Source organism: Chenopodium album, chromosome 4 (assembly GCF_948465745.1).
Source record: "Chenopodium album chromosome 4, dcCheAlbu1.1, whole genome shotgun sequence".
In the NCBI taxonomy this organism is placed as follows: Eukaryota; Viridiplantae; Streptophyta; class Magnoliopsida; order Caryophyllales; family Amaranthaceae; genus Chenopodium; species Chenopodium album.
This window is the reverse complement of record NC_137837.1, coordinates 24051770-24079085: the sequence shown is the minus strand read 5'-3', so window position 1 is coordinate 24079085 and position 27316 is coordinate 24051770. Positions and strand designations below refer to the sequence as shown.

At 32.4% G+C, this 27316-nt stretch overlaps 3 protein-coding genes and 1 long non-coding RNA gene across 5 annotated transcripts; 1 reads left to right on the top strand and 3 right to left on the bottom strand.

Annotated features, from left to right (window-relative positions):
• Window positions 1–331: 331 nt before the first annotated feature.
• On the top strand, window positions 332–7839 carry LOC145626861 (uricase-2 isozyme 2-like). 2 transcript variants are annotated; one of them, XM_081679328.1, is made up of 8 exons: window positions 332–663; window positions 1718–1810; window positions 3351–3426; window positions 4233–4342; window positions 6433–6524; window positions 7098–7271; window positions 7393–7486; window positions 7567–7839. In XM_081679328.1, exons 1-8 carry the CDS (start codon window positions 451–453, stop codon window positions 7648–7650), a joined length of 936 nt encoding a protein of 311 aa, XP_081535454.1. In that variant the 5' UTR covers window positions 332–450; the 3' UTR covers window positions 7651–7839. The 2 variants fall into 2 exon arrangements, with proteins under 2 accessions (XP_081535454.1, XP_081535455.1); XM_081679329.1 differs by having other exon boundaries at window positions 334–663; window positions 7449–7486; window positions 7567–7700.
• Window positions 7840–19332: 11493 nt separating this feature from the next.
• Window positions 19333–19985, bottom strand: LOC145626860 (uncharacterized). Its single transcript, XR_014111122.1, has 3 exons — window positions 19857–19985; window positions 19628–19758; window positions 19333–19548 (listed from the first exon to the last, which is right to left on the bottom strand). It is a non-coding gene; the product is annotated as an uncharacterized LOC145626860 (long non-coding RNA).
• Window positions 19986–23865: 3880 nt separating this feature from the next.
• Window positions 23866–24648, bottom strand: LOC145627794 (uncharacterized). Its single transcript, XM_081680142.1, has one exon. The coding sequence runs from the start codon at window positions 24646–24648 to the stop codon at window positions 23866–23868; it is 783 nt and encodes a 260-aa protein (XP_081536268.1).
• Window positions 24649–26074: 1426 nt separating this feature from the next.
• LOC145627793 (uncharacterized) lies at window positions 26075–27105 on the bottom strand. Its single transcript, XM_081680141.1, has 2 exons — window positions 26551–27105; window positions 26075–26494 (listed from the first exon to the last, which is right to left on the bottom strand). Exons 1-2 carry the CDS (start codon window positions 27103–27105, stop codon window positions 26075–26077), a joined length of 975 nt encoding a protein of 324 aa, XP_081536267.1.
• Window positions 27106–27316: the final 211 nt, after the last annotated feature.

Below are 27316 nucleotides of genomic sequence, written 5' to 3'. Positions count from 1 at the left end.
ACTTAAAATATAACTTAAACCAATATGTCATTTCATATTCTAAAATCTTCATGTATTTATATGTATCTAATAAATTCCTTTATCTTTTTCCACAGTTCTATCCTCATTCTTTTTTTCTTTTAAGTTTAGCAATGAAACAATTACTTCGTATTCCATATCAAAAGTTTCAACTATTGAAAAACATACCTACATATGAAATAACCTAGATAAGAACCCGTGCATTGAACGGGCCAAAAGGCTAGTTTGTAAATAGTAAGGAGTACTTACTAGCCTCCAACGATTGCCACCTGTGCTCTACAGCCCACAGAATCACATGACAAGTTGACATCAAACCACCCTCCTTTTATTACCGATTTCTTTCTCTCAACTTTCCACAATTTCTTTTTAAAGATAAATAAATTATACTCAAATCACAGTTGATTAGCAAAAGAACTCAATCAAATCAAATCAATGGCGGAGAAAGCAAAAATTATTGAAGGATTGAAATTCGAGCAAAGACATGGAAAACAAAGGGTTAGAGTTGGAAGAGTTTGGAAGGATTCAACCGGGTTTTATCATTTTGTTGAATGGAGTGTTGGTATCAGCCTTCTTTCTGATTGCAATCGCTCTTACACCCATGATGATAATTCTGATATTGTTGCTACTGATACTATGAAGAACACTGTATGTTAATCTTTCGATTTCCTTTTTCCGTTCCATCTTCGTTTTCTCGTGTTGTATGTTAATCTTTCGATTTTCTTTTTCCGTTCCATCTTCGTTTTCTCGTGTGTCTTTTTCTTATGGTTATCATTATCGATGTTCTGCTGCTACTTTTATGTCGCGTTTGATTGATTGTGTGTTGAATTTTTGTCGAGTTAGATTGGTTGTGTATTGAATTCTGCCTGATGATAGAACTTCCATGTTATTGTTTCCTCTGTTTTTCTGTTTGTCTATTTCGGGATCTTAAAGATTCCGATGCGTATATATTGAATCTGATAATATAACAAGTAATATACGGATTGGTTGTACATTGAATTTATGTCGAGTTAGATAGGTTGTATATTGAATTTGTTTGGTGACTTCTAAGACCAATTGATTTTTTGAGTGGTTGAATATCTTTAATTCGAGTTAGTTGATTTGGATTTTTTGAAAACGCAAGGTTAGTAATTAGGTAGAACTAATCTCAACTTACGGAACTTATTATATCTGAAATAAGGTGATAATTAACACAACTTCAAATATATGATACTTCCTCTGTTTATTTTTTGTTCTAACGATTCTATTTTCATGCTCGTCAGTGTGTAACCTCAGTCATTATTATTTACGAATATGGTAAAAAATACATATAAAAAAAAGTTGATATTATAAAAGTATACATTTGGATGAATCTAAGTAGAAAGTATACTTTTGGTTTATGTAGCAGAACTCACTTATGGGATTAAGGCTTTGATTCATTATCTAGTTATTTTTTTATAAGTATAAATCATCAAAGATAATCAAAGGATAGTGTAAGTTTAATAATTGAAATGTTGCAACTAATAATAAGCCAAGTATATATGAGGGCCCTCCCAAGTTCAAAATCTTCATTTATGGTGGTTGTGGGTGGGGTGGGAGGGATATTAATTAGATGTTGGCATTATGCCTTTAATTGTAGGGTGTTTTCTTTTAGTTACCGCTATTGACTAACATATTCCACTTATGTTTGATACAATGTACATGTGGTGGGGGTGTGAAACAGGTTTACGCAAAAGCAAAGGAGAGCAAAGAGCAAATTACTGCTGAAGATTTCGCTATTCTTCTTGCTAAGCACTTCACATCATATTATAAGCAGGTAGAATATTTATATTCCCTTGCACAGCTAAGTCTTTCGAATTCCAACATTCTATGTGAAAAGCGTGCTCATGACACAAGGTGATGAAATTTCAATCATACAATATAAAAATTTTAATAGCGCTCATACGTTTCTTCTATTTTGCTACTTGGGAACTGCGATTATGTAATTTTCAATCCGCTGAATCAGTCTGCATAATGCTTCAAGGGATTGGTTGCTATTGAGTTGTTTATCTTGTCGTTTTAAGCAAAAGAATTACACTGTTATGCCAAGATCTATTGGCTAAACCGCTAAACTGTGGTAACTTTCACGTGCCTTTTTTTTAGGATTAATTGTATCACCCTTCAAAACACCCTATTTTGATATTATCCCCCTTTTTTTGTTTATTTTATTTAACCACACAAAAAAAAAAAAAAAAAAAAAAAGAAAAAAAAAATTGCACCACCTCTTAGCTAACAATTATCGATTTTTATGCCAAAACTTGCTCTATTAAGGTTTTGGGAGTCATTCTAACTTTTTGGTTCCTATTTGAGGTCAACACCCAAATAAAATATCGAAAATTCTTTGGTAATTTGTAGCACGTAAAACGAGGCAAAGTTTTGGCATGAAAATCAATGTTTTCATTTTTTAAAAATGGAACTCTTATTAAGAGGTGGTGAGATATAACATTTTGCGTTTTAAATACAATAGACAAGAAAATGGGCGGTTAAGTCAAAATAGAGTGTTTTGAGGGGTGATAAAATACTTTTTTTTTTTTTTAAAACATCTAAATACTGTAAATTAAGTTCTATGCTCTTTAGTAGAGTAGTTAGAAAGAGAAGGTAGAATTTCAGTGAAGTGATAGCATTAACAAGGATGAGATTTGTCTGTAGCTGCCAGTGTTCAAGTCTTCCGTTCATGAAAAGTTTATCAGCAAATACATTGAAATTTTAGGGGATTGTTGGTTTATCTTGGGTTATTTATGATCATAATTGTGAGTAAATGTAAAATAATTAAGGAACTGCAGATATTGGAAGTTTGTCAAGTATATTTTGGAGTAAATGATACTATATGTCAATGTTTGAAGTTGTTGACCTTTTTACAAGCGTGCTGAGGTATGCCTGCTGTTGTATTTTGTTCTGGAACTTTTTTGGAAATCTGTTCCAAGCTCTTTAACTTCGTCTCTGTCCAAATAATTGACCATCCGACCTTGCTAGTGGTTTTCCTTGTCATTCAAATTAGGTTTGGTAAAGTATACAAGTATATGCTAAGGTTTTTTTGTTTTCAGTGGTATGGTTAATAATTTCCGTAACTTGAGGCTATTGATATTCCAAGTTACCTCTAATTCAAATCCATTCCGCTTTCCTTCAATGGTATCAAACGCACCTTAAGTATCTGGTTTCGATCCTATATTTTCAGTAGCATTCGTCATGGCTCATTTTTGGTTTCTAACATTTAGTTTAAGGAATGGGTTTCTTGCTTGATAACGACTATATAATGTCTAAGAGTGTTTTCCTTTTCCTTCCTTCATCCCAACACCCTTTTTATCTCCCCTATGCAGGTTACCACCGCCATAGTAAAGATAGTAGAGAAGCCATGGAAGCGTGTGAATATAGACGGTCGACCACATAAGCATGGTTGGTAATTTAATTGTTTCTTATGATGTTGTTATGCAAAACTGGTTATAGCCATTTGGACAGCTGGTTGTGTTGTATGATTTTCCTGTTTTTTTCAATTTCTGATGCTGCTGGCAAATGATTCAATGTTGTAATTTCTAAATACTTCTGCTCTTGTTTTTCACTGAAAAACTATATAGCTGAATGCATATTTAATCTTGAATAATTTTGGTGTTATGCACTTATAAGTGGTCCTTGTCCCTCAGTATTCAGTTATTGTCCTGGTCACACCACGGAATCTATTCTGCTTGTTGGTGCCAGTTTCTTTATTTGATTCTTTTAGCTTTAAGTTGTGTATATCCTTATACAATATCCGCTTCAATGATTTCTGGCGTGTTCAAATAGAAATGCTTAGAAAACAACGGGGGTAATCTCTTTGTATGGTGGTCTTTAGTGAAGAAAATTTTCACTGAGAAAAAGCTGTCAAAAATGTTCTTATTTGCTTCGACAAAGCAGGGTGACTAGTTCGGTGCAATGAAGGGAAGATCTTTTACTTTTGTCATTTATTTTTTAAAAAAATATACCCTTGAAAGACTGATAACAAATATGTTCAATTATTGTATAATTATTGACATGATACATGGACATCTAATTCTAATTATCAACAAGAATCTCAGAAAACAACTATTTTTAATTGAATTTGACTATTACTTTATCTTTCCTACTTTTTTCCTTTGTGGACTTACATTTTAACACTTATATGTTTCTATTAGTCAAATGAAATGGTGTTCTTATAATTTAATTTACTATTACTTATCTTCTTGAAGGTTTCGAACTTGGATCTGAAAAACATGTTGCTGAAGCTGTCTTGAGTAAATCTGGTGCCTTAAATTTATCGTCAAGCATTGAAGGATTATCACTCTTGAAGACCACAAAGGTATATGATGCTTTAGAAAAAATTATTTCCATTTGATCAAAAAGAAAATGTGTTCCTCTATATCTTTTATTGATAGTATAGACTAAAAAGGCTGAACATGTTTTCTCATTTTCCTCCATTTGGAAACTATAAACTGATGGAAATATTTTCCAAGCAGAGTTAGTGGTGTGCTTAGAAACCTAAACGCTAAGGGAATTTTGTGTTTTGTTTAATACTCAGTATCAAACATTGTAAAAAAAAATGGGATTTGGTTTTGCTATGCCAGAAGGAAATATGAAATCTGTGAGTTTCAGAATCAAATGGCAAATTGTTGAAATGTCTCTAGAAACAACTCAAAGAACTAAATTTGAATTACTAATATGGGCTAAAATGCATTTGACAAGCTCTAACATGAAGTATTAACAACTCAAAACTCAATTACCAATTTCGGCATCTGTATAGGGTTATTAAATCAACATAAGTCTTAAAAAATTAATTAATTCACAATCAATAAAGTCTTAAAAACAATGTATAAAAGTAAAACAAATAAACATTGACACATTAGACGTCTCCTGTAGAATTTCCTTGCTCTAGGAAATCAGGTCAATGTAGCAAGTAGAGGTGGTTATTGGGTAGGGTAGCCCAATGATAATAGGGCCAGGGCCAAGCTTAAAGGGTTTTTAATGAACAGGGCCTTTAATGGACAGGACCCTTATTGAACAGGGTCAATATAGGGCCAAAATGTTTTTCCAATTTAGTTGGTAAAGAAAATAGATAATGTAAAAATAATTACATAGATAAATTTATATTCATATATACTTAATAATGGCTTTGTCCAATATTTTTTTAATTGATATTTTGTAGGCCCGCCCATTATCGACCCGCTATTGATCCGCGGCCCGCATTGGCCCGACCCAATATTGACCCTATAAAATGTGACCCTCTTTGACCCAACCCGCACCGATCCTGACCCGACCCGCCCAATAACCAGGTCTAGTAGCAAGACTAGAAACCAGGTCAATGTAGCAAGACTAGAAACCAAAACTCACTAAAACACTTAAGCTACCAGATGTGTCCAATGCAAGTGCTGCAATTTTTACACCATTAACTAGATGCTTCTCTCACAATGTAAACTTTTGCTTAAACATGAAATCAGCTCCTAATAGCTTCACAAATTTCTATTAAGTCCATGAACATACTCTAAACGCTGCTAAGTCATGTTTACAATTGTATTAGAAAAAAGATATGAATCTTCACAAGGCTATCCCATAAATGTAAATTCAACCATTCATCTGTAAAATTGTTCAGAGTCTTCAGACCAAAAATATTATTTAGAATTTAAGACTGATTATTTAAAAAAAATAAAAATAAATAAATAAATAGTGTGAGGCAGTCTAACATTTAACATAGTCAAAGTTGCTTATGTCCCATAACTTGCGTTAATCTTCATTGATATACGAGGATCAACTCGTGTTTGTAAACTTTAACTGAACTTTGGCTTGCCTCGTCTATAACAGAAAGCTTTGCAACAGTATGCCGCACAAATGTGCCATTGAATTGCTAAAATGTTATGCTTATTATTCCCTCTATCCCGTATGAATTGGTAAAGTTTATAATTTAAATATTAATTTTATTTCTCATGCTATATGACCAGTCCATTTCCACTTTCTTTGTCTTACATTGTTCTCTTTCTACCCAATTTCATTTAATTATTCTATGTACTAGTTCTAGTAATCCAATGGTGAAATTTATTTTTGGATTGGAGAGAGTATCTAATAGTTGTTTCGGAAAGAAACCTCTTGAGCTCTGTAAAAAACTGTTACGTGAGGCTCTGTGTAAAATTTCCATGGGAAATATAGGCTTTTCAACTCAAACAATGCTCTTATGAAATGTAGTTTTCATTCATTAAAGACTTGTGGATTTGCTGCTACCTCTAAAGGATTAAGTTGTTACATCTGTGATTAGTCATTATTTATTCTCTATTTAGACATTATAAAGTAATGTTAATTAATCTGATGGAAATATTTACTACTCTATGCTGTCTTACAGAATAAAAAAAAAAAAAAAATAGTTTAAGTATTCCTTATAATTTCATCTTTTTTTGTGAGTAGTCTGGTTTCGAAGGATATGTTAGGGACCAGTACACACTTTTGCCCGAAACACGAGAGAGGATGCTTGCCACAGAACTCGCGGCTACATGGAGGTATCTTACCTGCTACACATTTAAGTCTGTATTTATCTTGCTCATTCTTATTGAATCTAGTAACTTCCATGATCATCATGTCACGGCAGTGACAACCCACAGTTTAGATATGGAACAGTGCTCTTTTATAGACCATCTTCTACCAAATTACAAGGGACTATATATCAATCATGGATCAGAGATAGTGAACAATACTTGCTCAAATGTCTCACAGAAGCGTCTTTTACTTATTTATGTATGAAGTTCTAGCCTTGTAGGAATACAGTGATAGATGCCTTTTGGGCCAAGGATCTTATTGAGTCAACCTTTTTGTAATCTAAGGTAATGACTAGGAGAGGAGTCTCTTGCATTTGTATGGGTCTTCTGATTTTATTGTTGGACTGCTAACTCCTTAAGAGTTGTGCTTTCATTATTCTATCAGCATTCCTCACTTCACCCATGAAATGTTGAAATTTATTCTGCTGCTGAAGCAGATATAATAGCTGATTGGAACTCTTCTTTACTCCTTTATATCCACAAAAAAAAAAAAAAAATGAAACAATTGGTACTCATGAAGACTGATAATTTATACAGGTATTCATTCGAAAATGTTCATAACGTTCCATCAAAACCACTATACTTCGCTGAAAGATACTCTGATGTGAGGAAAGTGTTAGTTGATACTTTCTTTGGTCCTCCTGATGAAGGTGTTTATAGTCCATCAGTTCAGAGCACCCTTTATCAAATGGCAAAGGCTGTTCTCAACAGGTTATAGTCTCTACCTTACATTATAGTGCATGGTTGCTGGTAGTTTGTGTAGTATTAAAACAATGTCATTTCGATATATGTACTTTCTTTCTGATTTATCCTTCGATTTTTGAAATATCAGATTTCATGTTATATCATCTGTCAGTCTGAGAATGCCTAATCTGCATTTCATTCCAGTTAATCTATTAAGCATACAGAATCCAAATCTAGTCAAGGTATAACTCTTCTGTTTGAAGTTGATGCTGAATTCCTTGTAATATGCTAGAAACTTATAGATGAATATGCTGATTTGCAGTTTGCCGACGATGTATACCTTCCTACTGATGAACCCCATGGATCAATTGAAGCAAGCTTGAGTCGCCTTCATTCAAGGATGTAAACAAAAAAATCTGTGTAAATATATATGGATGGTTGTTTCTACTTTTCTTACTCCTTGGGATCCAAGCAATAAGGCAGGAACACTTTTCTTCTTTTTCAGTATTTTCCCCTGAATTCTTTCGGGATGTTAGAACTCAAAAGTGTTATGGAGCTGCTTAAAGTTAAATAGCTAAGGTTACTAAGTTAACAATTATTGGTGGTGAAAGGTTGTTCATCATGGGATTTGGTTTTGGAGAGACATTTTTAGGTGTCTACGCTACCCAATCTGAGTAAGGGTGGTTTCTGTTTAGTTGGGGGTTAGGGTTTCGGGTGTGGGTGGTTTCTGATTAGATGGTGGCAGTTGAGGGAGGTTTCTGTTTAGGTTGAGGCGGGCGAGTGGGGAGAGAGAAGGATGGCAAGGAAGTTGTGTGGCTTGTGGCGGGTGGCTCAGGGGAGGAAAGGTGGTGGAGGTGGCTGGGGTTAATTTGGTAATTTTTATGACTTTGAAAATAAATTTTTGTTAATTAATTTTAAAATAGTTAATTACTTCATAAGTGTTAATAATTTTTAAACTTATTTTTTACCAATCATTATCACGTGGTTACACGTGTTACTTAAACTTTTTTTTTTTAAAAAAAATTACCTACTTAACTAGTTACCAATCATTTGGGATCATTAGAAACAAATTCATACTTAAGTTTAGATTGGATTATTTCGGGTGAATGAGGCAAAGTTGGGATATTTCTTGTTAATTTTTACAAAAAAAAAAACCTATAAATATCCTCTTGTTACCTCTCATATTCTTCACGTCAAAACCCAAGGTGTTGTTTAGTTGCACAAAAAAAAAATGGGGGAAATAGAAAATCATGGGAAATTGAATATTGGGGTTTTGTTTGGTTGACCACAAAACATAAAAATTTGGGAATTTTAAATTTACGGGAGTTTTCAATTTCCATAAAACATGGAAATTAAATTACCAAGTGCCCTCTTGTAACTTGAAATTCCCGTGATTTGCAAATTCCTTCGTGAATAACAAACAACTTTCAATAATTTATGAGATTTCTAATATGTGAAGTTAGTTCCCATAATTTGTCAATTCCTATGGAATATTATTTCCCATGCCAACCAAACAACCCCCAATTCTCTTTTCTCTCTTATTTTGTCATTGCCCTAAACCTTTTTCTACTTTTCTTCACACTAAAATTCAATTCTCTTCTTCTGTCTTTTTTTCTTTCCAAGATTGTGCGGTTCACGTCTTTCGACATTTGGAAAGTTATAGGTTCGTTGTCCTTTTCACTTCTCTCTTTACTTTTCCCTTTCTGAGAGATTTTTACAGTTTTACCTCCTAAAACCGTTCATCTTTTCTTCGTAGTTAGAAAATCTTTACGACTTTTTTTATCCCTGCAAATTACATATCTAACTTGTTCGGCATTTTCCGAAGATATTTTTTGTTTCAAACTCTTATTTTCTTCAATTTCTCGCATCCTTTCCATTAGTAAAACTGTTGCTAAAACCACCGGAAAGCTAGGATTGACACTAGAAAAAAATTGGACCCTTAATGAGCTTGAAATCCCACAAGTAGTGGCGACGAACCTGACCTTTTAAATCGGCAGCGTTTCAAATTTGTTGAGCGGTTCATGTTCGAACCCTCTGCCAAAAAGAAATCGGGTCAAGACCCCGTGAACTAGTTGGCAAAATGCAACTATATTTTCAAAGAACAATTTCTTGCCATTGATGGCCTCAGCCGGGCGAAGGGAAACGGATGTGCTTTGCTGAGAGGTCGAGCAACTTTCCTTTCCTTATTATTTCTTATTCCTTTTATATATACTAGTTGTTGGCCCGCGCGCTACGTGCGCGGTCCCCCAATTTGGTGATTTCGTCTTGGTGATTAGTGCGTAATTAAGTGTCGTTTATCCTTTAATGTAATTCGCCATATTTCGATTGCTTATTGTGATGTGCTTTGATTGGTCATGAGTCTTGTATTATTTGTGGGTAATGTTTTGTTAGATTATCTAAACTTGATTAGGCTATACGAGGTGACTTTAAATTTTTGCATATTAATGTAAATTGGAAACTAATCATCAAAATATTTTGATGTTCACTATAAATTTTCATTGTAGGAGTTGAATTTTTATGGTATGACTAATATTTGATCCAATGTGATAAGCCCAATATATTAGGCCCAAACTATTAGACTTGGACTTAGAAACCCAATTGCGACACAAATGAATAATACCAATTATTCCAAAAATTTTGTTAGAATATTATAAGTAGTGATGTTATTCTTAATATGTACAATTTCATTTCCGATGTTGTATAATTATGCTCCGTACATCAAAATTAGCGAATTTATGTACACTTATGCTCCGTACATTAATATTAGCCAATTTATATACATTCGTTTAAGAAAGAGGTAGATGTATCGATATGAGATATATATAGGAAAACAATCAAATAAAATGAATACACACATGTACAATGTATTATTGTTAGGATCATTGTTCAATTGCATCTATTAATTGTTGTTATATATTATGTATTTTATTAATAATGCATTTTTTTATGATATTTTAACGTATTTGATGAGTACTCTGAGCTAAGAAATCTTCTTAAGGCGGTATCAATGAAGGATAACACAATGATTTTGGTACATTTGAATGAGGCATGGGGAGCACCATACTCAATATTTGAAATCTTTTTAGAGAGTATCAAAATAGGCAACAATACATCGTAGCTTCTCAACTATTAAAGGTGCTTTTCTTTATTTGGATTCACATGGCTACAATTTGTAACTAAGTTTGTAACAACATAGTTTGTAACTAAGTTTGTAACAATACAGTTTGTGACATTATTTTTTTTTTTTTTGGTATTTTAGTTAAATTTCATAATAATGGGTAAAGTATTGTTTTTTTTTTGTACTTTAGCATCATTTACTTGACTCATGTCCTTGGATACACTGTTGTTAAAATAATTTCTCGAGGGCCTCGTGCTAAAGATAAGCCCATAAGTTGGTGGGGCTTTGGATAGTTTATAAGATATTTTTGGCATTAGGTGAAAGATTAATCACTGCCCTTCCTAAACAATGACCACCTACTTAGCTTAGTCAACATACTCCAAAACTTGCCTAACTTGCAAGTATACGCTATAATTGAGTATAGTATTATAGCAAAATATTCAATATTATAACCAATTATAAAGGAATTCAATATGAGATATATAGCAAAACAATCAATTGTACAAATCTATAAAACAATTAAACCGGTTGTAGATAAAATATATATTTATGTATTACATAAAATTATTTGGTATTATAAAATATTTGATAAAAAATTATAATTTTTTTCTCGATTAATGTTTGCAAGGAGTAAGATTCGTTTGGTGGAAGTCGACTCCATTTCCTTTATATAAACACCGAGCCCATTCACTCGGGTGCTTTGCTCGGGTGTTATTTAGGTGTTTAATTGTCAACATATAAGAAATGGTTTATATTGACAATACACCTATTTTACCACTAACTTTGTTGCTGAGTGTTGGTTAGTCGGTTTTATGGAATGGTGTTTTAAAGTAAGCCGAAATTGATTTTTGGTTGATGAAAGAAAGTTGAGAGCTATTTTTTTGGGGTAATTTTTCAATAATCATGTAATTTAGATATTGTGAAGTTGAGAGGTATTCTTTGGCTTGAGGGTTTATCTTGGTTTTCATTATTTGGTATTTTGTTGTTATGAATAAGTAGCTGAAAGTGTTGTATATATAACAAGAATATTGGTTAATTTTCCTTTTTTTTGTTAATTTGATGGACTATGTTTGCATTATTCGATGCTTATCATAACCTCTTTTTTTCCCTTTTTTATTTTGGTTTTTTCTTGTGTGGATGAGAATGTGTAAGCTATCATAAATTTTTTTTTTTTATTTATATTTTTGTACTTATTAAATTGTGTTTAATTAAGTGTGATAAGAGTACTAACATACATGGAATAACTGAACGTTAGTTGCCTTTTTTTTTTTTTTTAAGTAAATTTGTGCATGCCATGTTAGAGAAAGAATAAAGTTCTTAATCTTGAAAATAAACAACGTACGGAGTGCTAATTACTTGAAGAAGATTTGTAATGTGTCTTAGTAAAATGTTGGTTTGGTTGAAAAATATAATTTTTATTTATTAATTAAAACCACTTGAACATTCTAGAAATTTATCTAATTAAAATAGTGTACTTACTTAAAGAGTATATCTATTTGGTTGAAAAATCTTAATTTTGTGTAGGAATGAGACCATGGTGTAACATAAAATTAACAGAGTAACATAAAATTAAAGGAGTACGTATAAACTTATTTTGTAATTGTATTACATGAAAGATTATTGGTCATAATTTCTGACTTTCTAGTTACAATTGTGATATTTTAAATATCATAATTAAATAAATTTATTCTTGCAATATATAAATCAATTTATTAAAATGTTACATTAGCTTTTATTTTTATAATAGGCGGCCTAAAATTTCCATTTTAAGTTTTAATCATGATTATTGTTCCATCTTATTATTAATCAAGCATAACAATCAATATAAAGTCGGTAACTCGCAAAATACGAGAAATGAATGTAAAGAATATATAGGAATATAAAAACAATGAACAAGGACTAAATTGCATTTAATAAGTATAAGTAATTACATTATTGATTGTCTCCGTAAAAAAAATTACAAGGTATAATTGTAACCTTACATTATTTAATCTTTAAAATACAATTCTTTCTAATGATATGTAAAACTTTTTTCACTTGCATCCAACGTGCAAAATCCTCCAAAATTATTTTTCCCAAATTGGTTGGTAGGAGTTGGTTTACTATTATGGATTATTATTCCATTTGTTTCATGTAAACACCATCACCATCGGCTTTACCGACCAACTCGGGTTTTATTTAGGTGTTTAATTGTCAATTTTTTTTATAATTTTATTTATTGACAATAGATAAAATTCAAGTGCTCTCTATTTGATTGTATTTATGGTGGTTCAGTAACTTTCATTATTTTGATTGACATAAAGATGAATTGGAATGTATGGTTTGGCACATTTTTTCTTATATTAATTATTGTATTATCTTTCTTTTGCCTATCTCATTTGGATATGAAACTTAAAGAAGACTTTTTACTCTAATTATTACTTTAATTTAAGCTATATTACTTTAATTAGAATTCTAATTAGAACTTCCTTTATTACTTGATGACTTTTTAGACTAATTATTGTATCTCATTTTATCATTTATAAGGAAAAATAAATAAAACTATTTGTTTAGCAGAAGTAATTTAGTTCTAGTTCACTTAGTAAATGCATTGATAATTTGTTCATATTGAATTGAGCAAGTTTAAAAGTGCAATGGTCATTCTCTCTGAATAAGTGCAGCTTTAAGTCTCACCTTTATTTTAATAATGGATGATAAAACCATGAATTTTGATATTGTAGACTTCCTGTATGCCTTTACTTCTTATCCAAACACGTTTCACGTAATTGAAAAAGGGGATCATCTATCATATATTCATATTGTATGTATGTCTCCCTCTAATTTATTTATTTATTTATTTTTTATCTAAACATGTTTTTCTCGTTTATTTGCACCGTTTCAATGTAAATGAAACAATTTTCTTTTATAATCGTCCAAATTTAAATGACATACTTTTGTGTATTATCTTTCTTTTGCCTATCTCATTTGGATATGAAACTTAAAGAAGATTTTTTACTCTAATTATTAAATGCTACTGGTCGTGTGAAATCAAATGCTTGGTATTATACATGTGGGAGTATGTATTGATGGGTCTATTGCTACAACTTCATAGAGATACTTGTATTATTGGTTTATTATTGCTTTGATTTTTTCTGTTTAAGGTGCACATGGCTATAGCTTTAAACGAATGGTGGATGATAAATTGCAATGCCTGTCCTCTCTGAATAAGTGCCATGCATGCTTCTTTCTTATGCTGCAGTATGTGTTTAAAGCGATGAAATGGAATCAATGCTGAAGCTTTGCTGAGAAGATTCTGTAATGTTGAGTCTTTATCGTGAATAAATTAATTTGTCCACATTTTGATTTTTGTTTTTCTTTTTGAATTAAGAAGGATTATTTCGCCAATTACAACATATATTAATTTAGTCTCGATTAGTTTATGTAATTGGCAGATTATTTCGCTAACTAAACGATTAATGTATGTCAATTTTAACATAACACTTTGTTTTTAATTATAGCAAGCTTGATGTATGATCTTGTGTTAGTATTCTTGTATGACAGTTTTGCCTGCTTCCTCACCAACGATGTTCTGAAGTTATCACAAAATGAAAAACATTAAGTGAGAAGCTTAAGCATTTGCTACTACCAATCTATTTCTTTCAACATTAGAAATCCCCAGCAATCAACAAATTAAGAATAATAATTCATTCTCTATTGTATCAGAAAATTCATAATCGGATTGGATGATGTTCATTGCAGTTATCCACCTGATAGGTAGGTATTAATTAGGAATTTATTTCTCCATTTGTGTAGGAACAAGCTTTAATTGAAAGCAACAGGAACTTGATGAAGAAGGTATACACTCCGTTCTATGTATGTAAATATATATATTTACCCTACTTCAACTTATTATTATTAGTCCAAATGCATGTATTACATGAAAGTGCAAAAGCTACATATAATATGCAACACATACATACTTTTATCGCAAAATCTTATATGAGGCAGACTTGTAATCATTTTTTTTTAATTGAAATCAATTAAAGTAATTGATTATGAGTTTGTCGATCCATCTTACTATAACTTATTATTATTTATTAATACTACTCTATCAGTAGACTGAAAATAGATAAATAAAAATGCCCAAAGTTAAGGTGATTATCAATTTCATAATTTAAGGGTATATTGGCTCTAATCTCTTTAGCTCTAATTTATTTAACGTTGTATTGTAAATCAATCTTTTATAACCAACTTCTTTTAGAATAACGATTTCAATTACTTGTTCAAATCTTCATTTGTCTTTCCATTAGTAATTTGCTGGATTTTCAAAGGATTTTAATAATTATAGAGATTAAAGGTTACTTGTAATGTACTAAATGGTAAGTTCTGATTAAAGTAATATAGCTTATACTTTGTTTCAATTATCACAAAGCTTGGCAAAATTAATTATATTGAAATTTGGCTTATTTCAGTTTGAGAATTAATTAAACTGAAGATAGCTTATACTTCGATTCATTTGCTCTTGTATTACGGTAAAGATCTTCAAATGTAATACTTTTTTATAAGTTTAAATAGAAATAAGATTGCTGCCAACTTTAAATCTAACAAATGCCATTTTGATAGTCCAAGTTGTTGCTTTAAACTTTAACTTTGCATATTGTTAGTTATTGCTATGGATTGTTATAGTTCATTATTGAGTGACTTATTTGAGAAGATATATATATGGGAATTAGTTTTAGAATGTGCACATTTTTAATATGTTTTCTCAGAGTGGTTTCATTTCATACTGCAAAGCTGAAGTATTTGCAGTCCATGAAGGATGCCTTCCCATATTTTGATTCACATGGCTACAATTTATAGCTATTCTAGCCATATAATGTACATTGTACCCTTTATTTTTCAGCAATTGTAACTACTATATAATGCATTATTTGTTGTTTGATAGATGTCTGTTTTTTATTATAGTGTAAAAGATTTGACAGTAACAATGGTATGTTAATTCTTAACATTAGTCTAAATTTTAATATTTTAAATAACAAGAATTTATGTGTTCTCTGTTTATGTGTGAATTTCTCCTTTCTTATTTTTTATTTTTTGGTTTTCATATGAATTCTTAGGTTGGTAATAACGCACTTATGAAATGGATTTTGAAAGTCGATGAAGAACATCAAGATGTTGTTGTATGGTTTGCTAAAAGCTATTCTAAAGTTAAATATTTTAGATTTTGTCCTTGAATTTGTAGTCAATTTGATTGTTTGACTTGGTTGTCTTTGCTAGGAAGTTCCTATTGCCTTTTATCACATTCTAGCGTACCAATGTGGACCTTGTAAGATTTTCTGCCGAAAAGATGGGCTTTCATGGGATTTGGTTATTAAAAAGACTACTATTAGAAAGATGATTAATGGTATGTATATTGATGTTGGGTGGAAAGAATTTATGTCTGATAATGATATTGAAGTTGGAGATACTCTAATTATTTATTTCATGGGCAATGGTGTATTTCACACTAATATCTTTAATGTCCATTGTGAGGAAAAGACTTGCATAAATGTACCTACAACAAGAACTGTCCCAATTCAAAAAAGACTTTCGTTGAGCATTTTTGAACTGGATGCTCGTTTAAGTTTAATGCAGCAACAATGCCCTTATCCATCAGTTAAGTATACTTTTAGCCGTCAATGCATTCACCAAGGAATTATTGTAAGTATTGCTTTTGTTACAATGTCATTTTTTATTTTTTATGTTTGTTAATTATATTTTATTTTTAAAAATATTTTTTCATGTTTTTTTTTAATATTTGCAGGGTGTTCCCTTATTATTTGCTCGGAATCATTTTCGGAATGCACAACCCATCAATGTTATTTTTCTTTGTTGTAAAACAAAGCAGTGGTGTGTTGAATTACATTTGGTGAAAGAAGGAAGCACAATCATTGATTGTTCACTAATGAATGGTGTTGAGGTGTTTTATGAAGAGCAGGGCATAGTTGATGGTGTTGGAGCTTTGGTGGCTAATCGTCAAGGCTATCCTTTTGTCTTTGAATTAATGATTGGACCTGTGTAGCTTCTATAACCTAAGTATCTTTGGTTCAATGGGTAGTGTATATTATGTTTCTTTAGGATATTTAAATCTAAATAAGCTTTTGTTAGGAGCATTTATGGATGGTTGTGTCTGTTTAATTTTATGTACTGGAATTCCTAGCCTTGTTTAATGTATTAATGCTGTTAGTGTTATCTTTTTGAACATAGCTAATGTGATTTATCTGTATTAGTGGTTTTTATCTCACTGCTAACTTAATGTGAATTTTTATAAGATGATTATGCTTTGTACTTTGTTGAATAACTCCCATAAGTTCAAGGAGTTTTTATAAAAATAGCATAGAAATAAATTTCATAAAAGCAGCACATATAAATACCATATTTTTATAGATAGAATTTAACATGCACATTAATGTAGCAGTACATTAGGCCATGATCTTAGTACGGTGTTTGCCAGGAACACTAACAATGTTAGTGTTCCTGGGAAACCCTCAAAAGATTACCTTCTACAGCATCATACTCCTATATACATGAAACTAAGAAATTAAACTGGAGATTTAGTACTACATGATGCTGGATTCTTATATAAAATACCTAGGCAACTATCTATTATGCTTTGCATTTTGAGCTGTTCTGTAATTCCAGCCAATGCAAAGTTCTTAAAGTTTCCTATATATTTTTAGTCTAGCAAAATATTTAGGATTTAAAAGATGTGTGGATAGTGCACCTTAAATAGCTGATGTGAAGTATTTCATTAGATTACTATATATTTTCTTGCATTTCAGGGACTTATCATCTCCGATGGCAGATTCGATGGAAGATTATTTCAGTTTCTCGGTCTTCACAATTACAGGTTTGGCTTGCTTCTGCCCAGTTCCCAGTGGTGTGGGGACATCTTCTGCATGATCCTTTTGTGGAGATATCTCTGGGACTTGGCCTGCGGTGTGCTTCTTTGGGGTCATTCCGCCGAAGCAAAGTTTTTTCTTTGCACGAATTTGTGATAGTAGCAACTCGAACTCATTTTCTTTATCCTCCAATTCCATAGGGCTTTTCCCTAAAGATTTCTTGCGCTTAAATGATTCTACATCTTGCTGAGGTGACTCAAGTGTCTCAGTGCAAGGGTTTTCTTGTGTATGCATTTGGGAAAAAATTTTGATGTTTGGGGTTGGAATGACTGGTTTAGGATTTCCTAATTCCACAGTCTGATGTGCATCCTTTTCATTTCCATCTTTTCCTTGGCTGGAGCTGCTATCAAATGGTTGCAACACTTCCTGTGTGTCAGGATCTTCTTTAAGTTCAATACTCTTGAGAGTCCACTCTAGGACATTGTTCTACCCTAAATGCAATGTCGGGCCTACTTTAATGTAAAACAGTGTGCTGCTAAGCATTTCTTTTATAACCTTGAACGTTTCGTGGTTATCCTATATTGAATTGAAAACTTGTAAGATAATAAACATAGGCAATAATTACTTTCTATATTTCTCCAGGAGGGACTGATTAGTAGCATTATTCTTCAGTTTATGCTTTACTTATTTTTTCTCTCCCGTTTCTTTATATATTTTTCTAGATGGTATTGATTAGCAACATTACCCTACAGTTTGTGCTTTATTAAGGCCAAGCATTTTCACTTTGCATTTGTGCAAAAGTTACTTTTTTTTGTTTTGTGTTCTAATTCACCGAAGCATAACATATAAACTCCTTTATATGTTCATCTTTACCGGACTTTTTGACATTCCATTGTTGATTATTCATTGAAAAAGCTATATGAGCTGGTAGGTCACAAACTTAAGACAAACACATAAATCTGGTAGAATTTGGAACTATAAGCAGATAAAGAACAAATAAACAATTCAAAAACTTTTTGATAGCATAATTTTGTTCTGCACATGAAGAGCTAGCAGGTTAGTATTTTTTATAGCACAAATTAATCAGATAAAGGTTTAATGGAAGGATACAAGAAGCAAAAATAGGTGGAGTTGATCAACTAATTCTAGTATAGTTTTTTTCTTTCTTTTTTTTTGTGAGAATTTTTTTAGTATAGCTAGCTGAACCAAGAGTTTTAAGACTATAGTAATTTAAACACCTAGGCAAAACTGTATATAATTTCTGAAGTACAAGCTGCTGTAAAATTAGGGTCCTTTAATTTGTATAGTATAAGCTGCTTTTGCTTCCCCATTAAATGACCCTAATTTTCCATTTTGATATCCATAATAATCACTTTCTTGAGAAGTAGTAGCTGTGGACAGATTCAATATCAGAGAGATTAAATCCAACTTGAGTAATCCTAGACTCAACTATATTGTTGCTTGTAATAAAAATGTATGAAGTAAGAACTTTCATGTATTCTTTCAAAGTTTACAGAGTATTCATAAACTATTCTAAAAATTAGAATTTTAGTATAAAGTAATTGTAACTTACTGCTTCTTTTATGGCATAGATTTCAGCTGCACTACACCTGAACAATCTTTCTGTGTCATCATTGAATGTGGTGAATGCCATAGTGCCTGTGTCATCACTTGCCTCAAATTTAAAAGTAATCCTGGCAGAGTGGTGTGATGATTTTTGTTAGCTACAGTATTAAGAAATAGGTACGGTTCTAAAAATGAGCTGGAGTTATACCTATTAGTGGAAATGCATTCTTTCTTTGAACAAGAAGAGCAAGAATAGCGCTTCTGCAATGGAAGATTGGTGCGTTTCCAGCAGTTCGAACAGCCTGTATATGCATTCACTTTTTCTAATTCTGCATACTGAATGGTTACTTCTATCCATAGAAGTTCATCCTGTAAAGTGTTGCTTAGCTACACATATGTTGTAATTTACAAAATAAAAGTTAAATCCTGCACTGTTAATTACTACTAAGCTATGAATTTGTTAGAAGACACTGTAATGAAGTAATGTTCACCTTTCTTTGTTTCATCTCAGCAATTGAAAGTATTTTTTTCTCTTCACTTGGGTACCTAACTTCCAATACTCTAGCTTGCCTATCTACTACCTTTTGATAGAACAAGTTAGCCCTGCACATTATTTATTGTAAAGATGATTAGCATACTAGAAAAGTTGTTATTTTTGTTGAGTTAAGTTTTGGAGATTACCAATCAGAAAGAGCACGTGCACGATCTCACTCAGGTTCATAGATTATTTGAGTGGACATACCAGAATTCATAGAAAAACCTAAATAAAACATATAGTGATTATTTACTTCTAGTAATGAATTTTTTAATGACCTAAAGAATAGTAGCTTTTGTCTTACCACAGCGAGTATATGGTTTAAGGGCCCTAAAACCTATAACCTTGAATGCTTCTGCCCAATTAAGCAATTTTTCTAAGTATTTTGGTGTTGTTAGATCATTCCAAAGCGAGATGGTAAGCGGTTGATCACAACTGTTACATACCAGGTTAATTGTTAGTGATTCAATTTGTAATATGTATTAAATAATATTTGTTAGTATAGATGAACATTCAGCTGTTTTGATTCTAACCTTTAATCAGTAATGACTATTTCTCGCACCAAGCTTTCCCTCTTTCCATCTCTAGCTTCTATTTTCCTTGGCTCTTCTTCCACAAATAACACCACACCGACGATATATGTGAAATCAGAGGTGTTTGTTAAGATCAACTGCACGAGGTATACTTGCTATTGGTTGATAGTTAGGCAGAATTGGTCCAAGCTCTGGATGAACTGTCTAGATCACAGTTCTACTACCAAAAGTCATTTGGTAAGGAAATTGATCAAGCTCAATTCTCCATTTTTCGTCGATGAACTTAATAGGTGCAACAGAAATTTCGTATTCACCTAGGTACTGTAATGCTTCTTCAAATGCTTCAATTTGATCACTGAATAAAGTTCCACGCATCGTATTACCCTATAAAACACAATATGATAATGAAATTAACTCAGCTTAATAATTATGTTATAGTTCTGTTGCCAGATTTTAAACCATATATCCTTTTTTATTAGGTAGAGAGAATAAGTCATCTTTGGTTCGAGATTTAAATCATATATAATGCGTGCTTTGTTCAACATAATTTTTGCGAAATCAAACTGTTTTTAGCGTTGATGGAATTTATATTTTATAAAAGAATAAGAAAGTTACTCAAAAGATTTAACAATATTAGGCTTTGTAAAGTAGCATATTTACACAATATGATAATTTAATTAAGTGAGCCTAATAATTATGTTATAGGTGTGCTGCCAGATTTGTAACCATACATCCTACGTTGTTTCTATGCAATTCTTTGTATGTGCTTTCTTCTTTCATTGCTAAATTAGTACTCCCTCCATTCAAAATTGTGAGGACACATTGACAGAAAGTTCGGACAGAGGTAGTGCTTTGAAATTTGGTTAAAAATCACTTAAAGCGTTTATCTACTCCTTGTTTCGTTTGGCTAATCCTACATTTAATATAAATCACATACAATGTGTGTTTTGTTTAAAATAATTTTTGCCAAATCAAATAGTTTTTAGCATTGATTGTATTTATATTTTATAAAAGAATAAGAAAGTCAATTTAAATAATTTGAACAAAAGTTAAACATACTTAAAAGATAGTTACTCAAAGTAGCCTATCAAAATAGCATAATTATTCAAAGTTACTCAATGTAGCATACTTAAAAGATGTTTTGATTGTCTTGTAAGATAAACCTAAATAGCTTAAATTTAATCATGATTATAGTATAAGAAAGAGCATGATTATAGCATAAACAGATTATTATAAGAATAATTAAACTAATGTAATCAGATTTAAGATGCTTTATACTATTTGTATGTGTAATTAATGTACAGCCTACCATAGTGCTTGACATAGGTTAGATTATAGTTAGGCATATTATTTTAGTTCCATCATAAATGTAATAGAGTTAGCATGATCTTCACATATATAAAGTAATAAATGTATACCTTTTCGTCCTTTAGCAGTAAAGTTTGGAATCTAACTGTTTTTTTGGAAGATAGTGTGTCCCTTCCCTTTTCAGCAACAACCACCCTTACTATATAAGTTTTGCTTGCTGCATTTAACTGATTCAAGTACATATACTCTGGCTTCTACCTAGCTGCTTTGTATTTTTGATTTGTGTATACAAACGTTTCTATATTATTTTGTATAGTAGGAGTGCTACATTGATAATATCAAACATTACAATAATAAATATCTAATCTTAAGTAAACAAGCAGATAATATGGAATTTCTGTAGCAAAAACAGTAAGAATAAGTATAGTAAAGGATTATGTAAGTAATATGTAAAAGCAGAAACCATACCTGCCATGGCTAACTAAGTCAGTGCTCCTTTGTTTGATTTTTCTCTGAAAAATCGAAATTCTAAGGAGCAAATGTTTTTATATAAGTTAGGACAGAATTTAAGAATACAAAATAGAACTTAGTAATTGGGAAAGGTTTTGGTAACAATAGTCAGAATTACCAATGGTAATTTTTTCAATCTTCTTACAGTTTGAACTGTTCAACCATACCTCTGGTAAAGAACTCTAGCTGCCCATTGTACTTTTAAATTAATTTTTAAACCTTGGAAAAGTCTATTCTCTTTATTTAAAATATAATAATAGTAAACTTCTTTTTGTAAAAGATCTGAATTCATGACAACCACACTTTAGTAAAATACTGTAGTACAATCTTCCCTTTTTAAGGGAATGGATTCTACAATATGTCAAAATCATATCAGACCTAAAACTTATAGCATTAGTCTATGTAATATATACTCCTTATATATATATATATATATATATATATATATATATATATATATATATATATATATATATATATATTGAAATTCGAAATCTTTCATAGTTCTTTATATCAATTTCTATTTCATGCTTGAACACAGATTGTGTACATTTCACCTTAATGGGCTTCCATGTAAGCCTATAGGCTTGTAAAACCCACAAGAACAACAAATTTTGGGCTTATAAATGTACATTTTAAAGCAATCCTAATATATGCCAAAGAATGACAAATATTCTATTTTTCCCTAAGTACAAGTTTCCTGCATAGTAAATAAAGCTAAGTATTAATCTAAAAACATTTTTAGTAAGAATTTCTTACATATATAAGACTCATCAAATTACCTTAGTTCATCTATAAGCGCTTTGGTCTTGAAGGCTTGGCTGAAGTGCCAATTTCTAGATTCGATCTTATAATTAATTCATAACTAACGACCAATTTAAACTCAATTAAAACTGTTTTATAACTTGACACCTGCATTTCAAAAATCAAATCATCCTCTTGGAAAAAGAAATAATCCCTTTCATTAACACCACATAATCATTATCATATTAATGCTTAATTAGTTGTCGTTAAACTCACAAATATGTCTCAAATTTAACAACTAATTATAAGGCTACGAAGGAGCAATTCGCAGGACCTAACTCATAATTAACTCAGAATTAACAACTAAGAAGTTTAGCAAGTACCTTTTTGAACGATGCAAAATCCAATGTTGCCTAGATACCATTCCTTAATAATTTCTGCCACGTTCTTGTTCTCCACGATTGTCTTTGTTTCTTCTTTCTCATCTGTAGTTATAGTGATATGACATTAATTCTAATCGACTATTATGATTGACCACCAACTTGAAATTGTCTCAACCCCCTATAAAAGTATAAATTTGATCCAAACCTGAACATCCAACACAAGAAAGTTGGAACAAATTCTAAAAATACATGTAGGCTAATTTTAAAATACATGTAGGCAATTGGTACTACTCATATATTATCATTAGAGAGCTAAAGAGATATTAAAATTAACATTAGAGAGGGAAAGATATATTAAAATCAGAGGCTCAAAGAGGAAATTTAAAATATTATGTACTGTACATGCAAAGGACATAGTTCAGTGGCATAAGGATCATGGAATGTCTAATTTTGCAACCATAAAGCCATTTGAATCAATTTCTCCTCATTCCAGAATAAGATAACATCTTAATCCCACCCATCATCTGTCTACTACAAGTCTACAATTAAAGAAAATTGGGAGTATGAGTGCTTACTGCTTAAAACTTGCAGTTTGTAAGAGCATTGATTAATAGGTCATCCCTAGCAATGCACCAAGCTCATGATGCAAGAATTATTCATTATATGAGAGGCTGAAAACTCAAGTTTAGCTTATAGAACACACCAGATGAGATCATAACTACTTTTGTGCCCGTGACATGTAAATATATCCACCACAGCAGAACAGGGAATTGAAAGTGAAACGAAGAATCTGCTGAAGAAGATCCATACAAAATAAATAAATGTCATATTTGAGGAAATCAATGTAAAAAAACCCAAAAAAAAAAAAAAGGTATAACTTTATGCATGAGATAGTATAGAAACCTCAAATCAAATTAGCTTTCTCTTCAAAATTTCTGCCCTGCAATGCAAAAATGATAAGCTATTTATTGACGCTCATTTAAGTTTTAAAACTGTTGATTAATTTGAACAAAAGTTGAACATAGAATAAATTAGCTTACCGAGCTTGGTTAGTGCATAGCTGCCTAGATTACTCCTGCTAGCTTTAGGACCGCATAAGATACAACATTTTTAACAGAGTTCTCTGAATGCTGTAAAGTAGGAGCTACCGATATAAACTTCACTTTATCTGCAGATCGTGCACGTGAAAGTGCCACATATAGCTGTACATGTGAAAAACACGAGCGAGGGAGATAGATTAACACTTGATCTAAAGTTTGCCCCTGTGACTTGTTAATAGTCATTGCAAAGCTCAACTTGATAGGAAATTGGCTCCTCTGAAATTGGAAAGGATATTTCTGAGAGCTTGATGGTCTGAGTTTAATTCTAAGTATGAAAACATGTTCTCCTTGATACTGCCCGAAAGAAATCACACACTCAATTAAATTTGGGAAAAACCTTTTACATATAAGGCGTGTTCCATTGCATAAACCAAAAGAGGGAAGGAGGTTTCTAAGTAATATTACTGGGCAATTTTCTTTGAGCACAAGATTGTGAGGACTCATTTCCCCTGGACATAGTTTATTTAGGAATTTCGTAGGATATACACTGCCACTATCATCTAGAATACTGTCATAGCTTGTATAAGAGATGGCTTGTCCTGGGAATTTCTCGATCATGAAAGAATTTATAGTATCAACGTCGTTGTTTATAGGTGTTAGAACAACCATTCTTGAAAAGATATGAGGATCTAGAGCACCTGAACCAAGTTCTGGAAAAGAAGATTGAAGTAACTCATCTATTGGATCAGCGTCAGGCTGGAAAGTTTGCACTATCTGTGGAGGCAACCGAACAAAATCACTGTCCATGGTTTGCAATTCACCATTTCCTAGTGAAAGCAAAAACTGACAGAATGAAGGATCCTCCTTGGCTCTTAGATTTTCAGTTAATCTGAATCTTCTCAAATGCTGCCATATATAACTACTCACTACACTTGCTTCCGACTGCTTCTCTCTGAGTCTTGTTAGGAACAACAGGCAACACTTGTCGGAAATCTCCGCTGAAGACAATTACTTTCCCACCAAATAGTACATCATTATCGTATATGTCTTGCAATAGAAGGTCAAGAGATTATAGATTTTGCTTGTTTGCCATTGATGCTTCATCCCAGATTATAAGCAATGTTTCCTTTATTAATGTTGCTAAGCTACTTTTCTTAGAAACGCTGCACGCTAATGAAGCATCACTATCCATTGGAATCTTGAATCTTGAGTTTGCTGTTCTACCTGATGGAATATTTGCCGCGGCTATTCCAGATGTAGCAGTAGGTAAAACTATCTTATTCATAAGGCGAATCTCAGCATATAGTGCAGTATATAAGAACGTTTTGCCGGTTCCGCCAGGACCATCTACAAAAAAGGCCCCTGGTTTTCCTTCCACTATATGCTGCATAATACAAGTAAAACTTTCCTTTTGTGCGGCATTTAGCAAGCGACGACTGTCTATACAACCCTGAGGAATCGGAGCATCTAAGGCATCTTGAATGTCTTTTGTTCTATCAGTCTCGTTATCATTGTCATCCATTAAAACAACCAAACCACAGGCAGATAATGACTTTCCCGTGGCCTCTAGATGTTGCTCTACTGATCTGACAGTTAATCTCTTAATTTTGCTTTCTACACCAGGGTATTGCTGTGCAAAATCTTCTGACAATGTAAAATAATATTTGTGCCATAATTCTTCAGGGTCACTTGTCTGACAAAATATAAGAACAGTTGCAAATAGTCGGCGTAAAGCCCCGGGGAGCTGAATTTCAGTTGCTTCAGCCAAACAAATGCTTGCAGCATCATCCTCTTCCAAAATGCCAGCTTTAAGACATGCTTCTTTGAAAGTTGCACACACATAACCTTCAACTGTGCGTAGGTCTGTGAAATATTTTGGACTTTTGACATTTAGTAATAGAAGCCAAAGGTAAAAGCGTTCACCCTCTGAAGGAGTGACAAAAGCTAATCGCCCAATCATCACCTTTTTATTTTGCCGTTTGGACCATGATTTTGTTGAAGCATCCCACTTATAGTGTTCAGGAAATTCTACATATGAGTAACCAAGACCATTATCAGTAGTTGCATTCGTACGGAAGAACTCGGTTAATTGAGTCTTAGCATAAACACCGCTTGCAATACCAACACCCAAACGTTCATAAGGGCGTACACAAACAGTGTTCATGTCTGGAATATGAACAGACAAAGGTAAGAGTGGTGGATGCATCTCAAATAAATCAAATCCAAAAATTCTCTAAGCTGCATCACATGGTGACACCCACCTCCCTGACTGAAACTGAGCAATTTCATCGTTAGAATTTTTATCTTCAGCCGAAATATTGAAGGCCACTCGATCATGTCCCTTGTAAACATATTTATATAAATATTTCACTGCTTTAAGAGTTGAACAAACTTCTACGTTCAAATGACAATCAAAGAGTGCTGCGAGGTAAGGGTTATAAGGGACAACCCATCGATTATCTAACTGAGCATTTCTGACTTTCACTTGTTCTCCAGTATCAGTTCTCTTATAGCAAGGATAACCATCTTTATTTGTTGTTGTTTGTGCAGTGAATTGTTTTGGATACCCATTTTTACAAGAAACAACATTATCCTTCTTTCTCATACAAGGACACTCTGGATTTAAGTGGCCACATGGTCCATGCATCATATGCTTCAACACGATTTTACGCAGCTCAGGCTGAGTAACAGGAGGTATCTCTCACAAACATATCTATCATAATCAGCAGGAGACTTCATCTTATGTTGTTGCTCCGGAATAAAGAGGAAATGAGCATGTGGCAATCCTCTTTTCTTAAATTCTATGACATATATCATTGCTGCTACTTTACCAAATACCTTGTCTTTCTTTATTTTTTTTTTCAGAGCAATCAACTTTGCTCGAAATATACGAGCAACTAATTCTGGCCGGTCTTGTACAGTCTCACTGGGCTCTAGTTTGGCTTTTATTTCTGGCCAATTTGCGTTGCAGGTCATAGTGACAAAGAGATCAGGTTTCCCGTATTTCTGCACAAGAGCCATTGCATTCAGATATCTCCTTTTCATATCACGAAGGCCTCCTATAAATGATGGTGGCAGAATGAACTTATGACCAACATTAGCTGCACTTTTCTGGCCACTCTCTACCGTGTCTAGAATTCCTCTATAAAGATCAGCTCTTATTGTATCTTGATTTTGCCAGAAAAAATCTAAACATGTGTTTTCAACTTTGATATACATGTCTGTGATGTACTGTAGAAATGCACGACCTGCTCTTAAGAGCATGTTTCCTGCTCTAATTTGAAGCTGGTGGTTAAAGAGCTGACCGCCTAGCTACAACATTATTCTTGGCCGGCCCACTTTGAACGAGTGCAAGGCCGTCATCATCCCAGCTCTCATGCTTCTTAAATATGAAAAGGATAATGGCTCTGTTGACTCCCTCAACAGGGATCAAAAGACGGAAAGGGAGTGTTACCTCTCAGACGTCAAACCAAAG

Bases quoted from the DNA above. Each gene is read 5' to 3' on its own strand.
- LOC145627794 (XM_081680142.1), bottom strand. From the start codon at position 24,648: ATGGACAGTGATTTTGTTCGGTTGCCTCCACAGATAGTGCAAACTTTC.
- LOC145627793 (XM_081680141.1), bottom strand. From the start codon at position 27,105: ATGCTCTTAAGAGCAGGTCGTGCATTTCTACAGTACATCACAGACATG. The intron at 26,495-26,550 runs GTTTGTGAGAGA...ATCGTGTTGAAG, and splicing joins CTGCTGATTATGATAGATAT to CATATGATGCATGGACCATG.
- LOC145626861 (XM_081679328.1), top strand. From the start codon at position 451: ATGGCGGAGAAAGCAAAAATTATTGAAGGATTGAAATTCGAGCAAAGA. The intron at 1,811-3,350 runs GTAGAATATTTA...TCCCCTATGCAG, and splicing joins TCACATCATATTATAAGCAG to GTTACCACCGCCATAGTAAA. The intron at 3,427-4,232 runs GTTGGTAATTTA...ATCTTCTTGAAG, and splicing joins CGGTCGACCACATAAGCATG to GTTTCGAACTTGGATCTGAA.